Source organism: Beta vulgaris, chromosome 3 (genome assembly GCF_026745355.1).
Source record: "Beta vulgaris subsp. vulgaris cultivar EL10 chromosome 3, EL10.2, whole genome shotgun sequence".
Classification (NCBI taxonomy): Eukaryota; Viridiplantae; Streptophyta; class Magnoliopsida; order Caryophyllales; family Amaranthaceae; genus Beta; species Beta vulgaris.
The window spans coordinates 33,930,974-33,940,479 of NC_079204.1; the positions used below are offsets into that span (position 1 = coordinate 33,930,974).

At 32.1% G+C, this 9,506-nt stretch overlaps 2 protein-coding genes across 8 annotated transcripts in view; both read right to left on the reverse strand.

The window, feature by feature from the left end:
- The window catches only part of LOC125494390 (protein Ycf2), a 6,019-nt gene extending 4,875 nt beyond the window's left edge, over positions 1-1,144 (reverse strand). Inside the window, 1 exon segment of the mRNA XM_048637946.2 lies at positions 1-1,144. This exon segment is cut by the window's left edge and continues 1,592 nt beyond it. Coding sequence (XP_048493903.2) covers positions 1-1,040 — 1,040 coding nt within the window. The 5' untranslated portion in view covers positions 1,041-1,144.
- Positions 1,145-5,404: 4,260 nt separating this feature from the next.
- On the reverse strand, positions 5,405-9,426 carry LOC104884128 (putative potassium transporter 12). 7 transcript variants are annotated; one of them, XR_007270675.2, is made up of 4 exons: positions 8,953-9,353; positions 8,777-8,859; positions 6,665-7,841; positions 5,405-5,688 (listed from the first exon to the last, which is right to left on the reverse strand). XR_007270675.2 is itself a non-coding variant. In XM_048637951.2 (3 exons), the coding sequence occupies exons 1-3, from the start codon at positions 8,963-8,965 to the stop codon at positions 5,675-5,677; spliced, it is 282 nt and encodes a 93-aa protein (XP_048493908.1). In that variant the 5' UTR covers positions 8,966-9,426; the 3' UTR covers positions 5,405-5,674. The 7 variants fall into 7 exon arrangements, 1 of the variants encoding a protein (XP_048493908.1); XR_007270674.2 differs by having other exon boundaries at positions 6,665-6,810; positions 7,587-8,859; positions 8,953-9,347; XR_007270676.2 differs by having other exon boundaries at positions 6,665-6,810; positions 8,953-9,330.
- Positions 9,427-9,506: the final 80 nt, after the last annotated feature.

Genomic DNA, 9,506 nt, shown 5'->3' on the forward strand with positions numbered 1-9,506 from the left:
TCTTGAAATTTCTCTTCGGATTCAAAATCGTGGTGTAATGTGTATCCCCCCCTGTTTCGGTCATGGAATAGATGAAATAAGTAAAAAAATGCATTTTTGTTCAAGAATGAAATCTTATCGGAACTGTCCATATCCGGTTCATCCTTCGGAACCATATCACATCTCGGATCTGATGAAATAGGATGAATTGAGACGGTATTTTGTAAATACTTAATTATCTTGAATATATTAACCATTTCTTTATTTTCCGATCGCCTGGAAGGGGCAAAAGAAACATCTTGTTGTTTCTTCAACAATTTCTGATCTCTAGTGGACCTCTCAGTAGGATTTGAACCCAGATGAAGTTCGGACCATCTGCCAGAGAAAAAAGAACGAATAGATCTTGTAGGATTCTCAAGAAGTTCTTCGATTTCTTCCGGAAGCAGATGAATAATCATCCGCTTCTCACGTTCCGTGAATAGCCGAGGCATTGAGGAATATCCAGAAAGGCATTTCGGGAATCGGTCTGATTCTATCTCTGTTCCTTCCGTTTGAAGAAAGGAAGGATCCCGAAGAATCGATCTTTCTTTTAGTTGTTGAATCTCTCTTTTATTGATTAATGTGTGATATTCCGAATCCGCATTACTAATGGAATCCAAACGATCTCTAGATTGATCAGAAGATTCTTTCAATTGGCTAGAATCCGTTACTTGAACAAAACTAGATCTTGTGAAATCATATTGAATATTTGACGATACATTACGTACCTTGCTAAAAAACCGATCCTTATTTACCAACCACACATTGTCTAGCCAAATCCAATTCTCTCTCGATACGTTCCTCAAAAAAAGAGAAAGACAATCAAACAATTCCCAATCATGGTCCTTGCGGATCGGATCATCCATATAATATACAAAGGGAAACTCCAGATATTTGATATCTTTCTCTTTGAATGAGATCTCAATTCCAGCGACGGTTTCATTAGATATCTTACAACTAGAATCCCTATTTTTTCCGATCCAGTTCCTCCACCACCGCGAACCCCGATTAGATTCAGGCATGATACACTTTTTAGTTATTGGAAGAAACCAAGTACTCTCTTTCGGATCCAGGAAATAACTCTCAGAAATCTTTTTTCCTTTTGGAAGATAGAGGAGCGAAACAATCAGCCTGCCTAACTTATAATAAGATATAATATACACATAAAATATTTCCCGAAAAAATATGCTTAAAAAGAGATATTTTTGATTGAAAATTAAAGTAATCTAACAAAGGCAATTCCAAACAATTAAAAAGGAAAGAACTTACAAAATTTCTTTCTAACTAAACTTCAAATTGCAATCACAATTTTAAAGAACATACATTAACATAAACATACCAAAAAAAAAAGGGGACAGTCTGATTTTTTTTTTATTTTTTGCCTTTTATAATTGTCTTATGTATCGATTAGGATAATTTATCATTTTATTTATTTAAAGGCTCATAGTGGTCGTTTGTGTTAGTTGGGATAATCTATCTCATCATTATTTAAAAATATGTTCCTAATTGAAATATATCAAAGAAATAGACTTAGATCATCCAATTTCTCAATGTAATGTTATACACATAAATTAAAGATATTAGCATACATCATCCAATAATATCAAATTATAACACATTCTGGCACACGTTCATTTATCATATTGAAAAAAAATTGTGAATGATCAAATTAAACTACAACAAAATAGTATAAGTGCATTTAGTGCTTTTAATGTCAATATTAATGTTAATATGTCTTCGCACGCATCGGGTGCATATGAGACTAGTTTTTTATACCTAAAATCCGGGGATTGAATTTTATAGAATGAAAATATGATTTATGTTCAGAGTATTTATTAAAGATAATAAAAGTATTTATAAAAAAATAAATATTTAATAATGAATAATTAATTGGGCTCTTAAAATAAACTTTAAATATTTCACGGGCCTAAAATATATTTAATCATCATGATAATTAATTGGGCTTTAGAATATCATTTCAAAACACAATTTTGAATGTTATTCAGATTGCTTTTCCGTTAAGTCACGCAAGTAACAATATCGCGGTATGTTTTATTATTGGGCTCTTAAATAGAGAGACATGATTATGTGCCTACAGTTATTTTCCTCTTTCTAGGGTATGATACTCATTAGATCTATACATCCAAAGTTTACGAAAAGTTTATAGAATTCTTTTGTTCTTTCTGCATTATAGCATTTGAGTAGTATGATTATGGAAGTATTATTCCTACCAACTCTTGTCTCTAGTTTCAATCCAAAAATTTATTATTGTTTCAAAATTTGGAAATATTCACGCTAAAATTTTATTAATCTCTCAATTTTCCATTAATTAATCATTTTAGCTTGTTTTCACATGTAACTATCACTTATTAAATTTGGAAATATTTTTCGTGTTGGGTTCATGTGGTGTATTGTATGATGTATCATACTCTCCCCGTTTCATTTTGATATTTTACACTATTCACAAAATTCACTTTGACCATCATTTGTGATTTATACGCGGATGAAAATATAGTCATGTGGGATCTTGTTAGATTCATCATAACATGTATTTTATTAATATGTACTTTGTATAATTTTTACAAATACAAAACTAAAGATATATGTTCTCAAAGTTTTGCATTGGCATGCGTGAAAAGTATAAGTGTGTAGATTAAAATGAAATGGAGAGAGTATCAGATTTTACTAGACGTAATTAAAACTGATGAACTCCAACTACAAAACTACTTGATATCTCAATAATTCATTTCACATAAATTCTGGTAAAGAGAGTTAGGAATAATTCATTTCACATTAATAGTATTACGACATTAAATAGTAGTATTAATAGTAATACTAATCGTATAAAGTAAAAATAATAGTAATAACAATAATAATAAAATAACAATAATAATAATAATAATAATAATAATAATAGAAACAATAGCATTAGTAATATTAATAATTACAATAATCATCATAACAAATTAATAATCATGATACAAATAACAATAATAACTACAAAAATAGTAGCGATAATAATAAGTTTTTAAATACAAACATGATCTCCTTTTGTTATTAGTTTTTTTATGTTAATGTTTCTAACTTACATTTAGAGGACAATCAACACAAAGTTTCTTTACCCCTTTTTACCTTTCACAAGAAATTGGCTGAACTAAGGAAAAAAAAAATTAGCATTGAAATCTATTTTTATTGACCAATTAGAATTTCCACCTAGGATCTACAATTACCTCAAAAAATCCAATATACACACATTATTGGACCTTTTGAATAACAGTCAAGAAGATCTTATTAAAATGGAGCATTTTCGCATGGAAGACGTAAAACAAATATTTGGCACTTTAGAAAAGCATTTTGTAATTGATTTTAAAAATAAAAGATGAAAGTTTTTTATGTTAATGTTTCTAAATAAGTTTTTTATGTTATAAGTTTTTAAATACAAACATGATCTGATTTTTCAACCTAGGGACTACCGCCACCCTTTTGGATGGTGGTAAGCCTTTTTTTTTTTCCTTTTGTTATTAGTTTTTTATGTTAATAAATCTAATAAACTCCAGTCTCTCTCTAATGGAGAGTTTTTATACCCATATACTATTGGGTTATATCTACCCATATATTGGGTTTTATCTCTCTCCATGTGAGAGTTTGGAGAATTTGTTTTTGGGTTTTTGTGTAATTCAAGAGGTTGATTTATCAATCGAAATTTGGGCGGGTTTCTAACGGATGTTAGTACTTTGTTTACGATCACTTGAATGAAATCTAGTTTAGTTGTAAACTACAAAAGATCGACATACCCCTTGTAGAAGACTGCATCAAACAACGATGTGAAAGACAAGAGTTTTCAAAAGCGTTAGATCTACTGAATGATCGTGGTTTAGTCATATTACTAGTCTCATATGCACGCGATGCGTGCGTAGACATATTAACATTAATATTGACTTTAAAAGCACTAAATGCACTTATACTATTTTGTTGTAGTTTAATTTGATCATTCACAACTTTTTTTCAATGTGATAAATGAATGTGTGCCAGAATGTACTATAAGTTGATATTATTGGATGATGTATGCTAATATCTGATGCGTATGAGGAGCATCAAGTTCGTCAGACAGTGCCAGCCACTGTCCAGGAGTCCTAGTTATGTTAGGATTCATACATAGTGTCCTAGTTCTGTTAGGACTCATATCTTTATTGCTTTCCTAGTTCTACTTGTATTAGGAATCATGGTTTTGCCTACGTTCTTAAAACGATGGATTTTACATGATTCAAAGAGTCTAGAGAGTATAGGACTTATGGACTTGTCCTAAGCCTATTAGGGTTCTAGTTTATTATGTTTTCCTATTAGAATTAGTTTATTTGTTTCCTACTAGGTTTAGATTAATTAAACTAGTATAAATAGGGTGTATGTAGTTCGAAATTTGATAGAGATTTATGAGATTAGAGTTTTAATTTTCTTTGTGAAAATTTCCGGACTTCTTTGTGATTTCCAAACCTTGAATCAATTACTTTGTGTTTGAGATTTAAGATTGATTGCTTAATTACTTTGTGTTTGAGAGTGAATCAAGACCCAATTTGTGAGTTACTTTGTGTTTGATCGAATTGTTCTATCCTTAATACTTAAAGAAAACCCTAAAGATCCAGTCTTTCTTTCAAGATTCTTAGATTTCCATAAAACTCGACTAAAGGACATCCACATTCATATCAATATCTTTAATATATTTGTATAACATTACATTGAGAAATTGGATGATCTAAGCCTATTTCTTTGATATATTTGAATTACGAACATATTTTTAAATAATGATGAGATGGATTATCCCAACAAACACAAACGACAAATGTGAGCCTTTAAATAAATAAAATGATAAATTATCATAATCGACACATACATAAGACCATTGAAGGGGGAGGGGTCATACCCCGTCGTTAAGCCATTATAAAAGGCAAACACTACTACAAAAGGAGTGTTATCGCGACGCTTTTTAACCCATTTGGCGACACCAAAAAGCGTCGCTAAATTTGCTTGCGACGCTGTCTAAAAGCATCGTGTCAATTGAGTAGGTAATTCACGACACGTAAAAGCGTCGCCATTCTCGACGACTAACATAGTCCCCAATTGTCTCGTCGCGTAAAAGCGTCTCCGTTCGCGATGACTTGCAGCACCTTGTTGCCTCTAAATCTAGACGCTTTTTGGCGTCGTTAAAAGAGAAGTTGGATTCAAATTTTAATATTTATTTGGCAAAATTTCATGACTATAAAATGTATTTTCGTTTTTGTAGTCCCTTTTGCTATTTTTCCGATTTAACATATATATATATATATATATATATATATATATATATATATATATATATATATATATATATATATTAAGGTAAAAAAAATACTTTGATCAATATATTATAAATGTATATATACTAAGATAATTAAAATCCCTACAAATATTGCATATTCACCAAAATCCTAACCATATATGTATTTTTCTATAAACATAATAGCAAATTGTATGTTGTAGTTAAGTCTAATTAATAAAAATATCTAAAGTGAAGTAACCTTGAAAATAAGCTAACTAATAAGAGCTAGCGCGCTAGCAAAATAGATGACGATACGATGGTAGCTACTTTGAAGCCATCCGTTCTTGATATGTTGCACCTTCATTATTTTCGAGTACCTTCAAAAGGAGATAAAAAAGACAAAAAATATAATCAGTAATTAATGATAATATATATAAAAGTTTAGATCAGCAAGCTAAGAAAAATGGCTACAATTATGCACCAGCACGCATGAAACTTTTTAAAACGAACGAAATTTCATTATGTTAAGAAAGATATCATAGTAGTAATTCAACAAATAGCAATCAGCATTCTATGTATCAGAATTGCTCCTATTCATGATAATCAGTATGTAATCCTACTGCTTGAGCTCATAACAAGAATAGAACCTGCTTACAAAATGTTCAAAGAAGACTTCAAAGTTCAACCTCCATATGTATGCACAAAGCAGCATGGCCTGACCAAGTGTTGCATATTACAGACTTGGCACACTTGGAGAATATAAGTTAGGAAGCTGATAAAAGAGGATCAGAAACACAAGAGATACTACAGAACACAGTAAAGGGCATGGTCTCCAAATTGATGGTTTACCTTGCACAAAGTCTTTAAATACTTTAATTTAATTCTTGTTTAAGCAATATCTACACCTAAGTTTTGCTTATTACCTCGTTAAACTAACCATTTGAAATGTCTCTCATTCTATTCTCTTATTAACTTAATCTGTTCTTTTCAATACAATTGCAAGAAAAACATGTATGATATTATCAGCAAGTCAAAACGAACCAGAGGAACAACATTGTATCTAACAACAGTTGATGAAGATGAAATGCTTCAACCGCCTCGAAAGGTTCAGATCAGAAGAATGATCATGTAAAACTCAAGCAACTTATCAATGTTGTGTCAAAGGGTGTAGAGGTTTTAGCACAACCTTTTGGCAATTTTCTTCTGTCAAATATTATGAGGTGGATTAAGATGATTAAAGTTAAAACACTGGTTGAATTTCAATAACAAAGGATCATCATTACAAGTCAATCAATAACAAAAGCAATATAGATTTGATTGGAAACAGTAAAATTCAAAAGAGTATTGACATACTCTGGAGGAATATCTGGGGGAGAACCCGCAGTTCGATATGCATACTCCGGCCTGCTTATCTCTTTAATATTTTAATAAAAATACAACAAGCATGTGATCTTCCCTCTCCCACTTTGGGTTTCTCCAGCCAGGAAAAATATCAAAACCTTAACAAAAAGAAGAACCATGACTTAAGAACCTAAGGTTTGAAATTATAATAGCAATAGAGTCACATGAAAGTTCAGTAAATTAATGGAATATATACATCAGAGAGTTCCTTCCATCAAGATTTATTCCTCCTAGCAGATAAAGAGGCACCCAGACAGTCATTGATGCAACGAGAAATGCAATGAATGATATGCATTTTGTGGCTATCTAGTTAGCTAGTTTCAAGCAGGAGTGAAGCTGCTCCGGACATGAAAGATCTGGTTATCTTGTTGGAGTAGCAAAGTATTAAATACTAGCTATATAGTAGAGAGAATGAGGGCTGACATTTATTCCCAAGACCATAATCAATCTATTACAGCTCCCTAATGATGTAAATGGCTGACCCTAACGATCAAAATCTTCAAACTACTACAATAGATTATGCTGTGATATTCTTCATCTGTGCTCAATGGTTCTAATAAACACTGTCTTATCAATATCAGGATCAAAATTAGCTGGTCCTGACCTGTGGTCATAAGCACCTGAGAGCCTAAGAGCTAACCTGGTAACGAACACAATGTTTCCACCATTACAGATAGATAGATCAAAAGAAGTGCCTGATAGAGGGGGCAGTGGAGCTTCACCTCTTAGTGTTTGTGCACACACAATATACCACACCAAAAGGGGGAAAAAGGAACAAGGAAGCAAATAGCATAATACAAGCGAGAAGCCACAAGCATGTAACTATTTCATAACAGATACAAGGCTTTTGTATAAATAAAAGAATGAAACTCACCATAAGCATTTCCAATCTGATTTTGGTTCCTAAATCCAGCATTTACAACTATGCAAAGGATCATAAGAATCCAGCTGATATCTGGAATGTATACTTGCCCAAGAAATTTCTTTGAAGTGTGTACTACCTTCACTATTGGAAAGCAGCCTAAAGCAAGAGCCTGCTTTATAATTGAAAATGTCGCAGATATGGTTGCTTGACTAGCAACAATTGCGGCTAAAGTTGCTACAACGAATACTGGCCAATATATGCTATCTACAAGTAAATAATCAAAAAAGCATGACAATAAAAAAAGTATATCTTTCAGCTACAAAATGCAGGTTTTATTCCCCATAATAAGTTGTCTAAATTAAAATCAAATATGTTTCTATATTAGCACAAACGAAAACGACAATCATTGGTACCAAATACCAACTACTCTCCAGGCTTGGTGAGTTGCTTTATTTAAGAAGAGGGACGACCATTTTTGCACTCGTAGCTCTTATGAGTATACCTTAATTATAATACTAGATTAATAAGTCTTATTTCAAGTTATACTACAGCTCATCTCCTTTAATTCAAAACATTTGAAAGCTAAAATTAATTGTCCTCATGACCTCACACATGTCAGCCAAACTCTTTATTGCCTTTCTGCTTTCTTCTCTTTGTGAAGAGCAATTCAGCTTGGTAATGCATTTAGATTAAAACATCAAACACCTGTACTAGGCACTTGGTTAGCTTTCAGCGAGAGGGGTTCAATCATCTCAGGAGTGTAATAACCAATCTTTCATGATAAGTTGAAGTTATACTATTATTTGATATTTATCAACTCCTCTTGCCATACTAATTGAAGGGTTAATTACGCAACTTTAAACTAATAATGCAAATTTATAATAATCGAAGGCTTAATTGAGCAATTAATGACCAAATAAGACTCGGATATTCCAAACAAAATTTATAACACGGGTCTAGAGAAGTTATAATAGAAACAAAGAGAACCCATAAAGAATTTCACAGACCTTAGCACCAATTGAAGCCTTAAAACGCTAACTACTTAATAAGATCTAGCAAAAAAGAATTTCGTTGTCGTGTGCAGCTTCCATGGAAATTTCAAGAAATTCGATGTGAAATTGCAGAATTTTTATGGAAATTAGAAAATCGGATGAGAATGTTACATAATTGCAGAAAAAAGGCAATCATTCGAGACAAACCTACTGACGACTTGTATTGAAATTTCCAAAAATTCGTTGTCAAATATTCCGATTTCGCGAAAATCTTCGCAATTGCTTTAAGACTGATAGGAGGTTGAAGATGAACAATTTAATGAAGAAATCGAAGAAATGAAAAACAAAAAAATAGAAAAATACGGTAAGAATCAGAGACATACCTGCTGGGCACATGAACTGAACAGTGAATTATGCTAGATTTGAGACTGAGATTGAATTGTGAAGAATTAGGGTTCGTGTGTGCGTGGAGTACTGAAGTGGGAAGTTAGAGTAGGCGGTTTTGCTTCTTGTATAGCATTCCTAAGGTGATGCGCTATTTAACATAACACATGCACTGCACGTGTCCTGAACGACGCCTAAAAGCAACGAAGCATCTTGACGACGCCTTTAAGCATCGAGGATAGGCGGGAATTTGCAAACCCCCAACGCCTATATCCACGCGTCGAGGACAAAGCGTCTCGAACGTATGGCTTTTGTAGTAGTGAAAAAATAAAAAGATGAGACTGCCCCCCCTTTTTTTTTTGGTATGCTTATGTTGATGTATGTTCTTTCAAATTGTGATTACAATTGGAAGTTTAGTTAGAAAGAAATTTTGTAAGTTCTTACTTTTTAATTTGGAATTGCTTTCGTTAGATTACTTTAATTTTTAATCAAAAATATCTCTTTTTAAGCATATTTTTTTGGGAAATATATTATGTGTATATTAAATCTTATT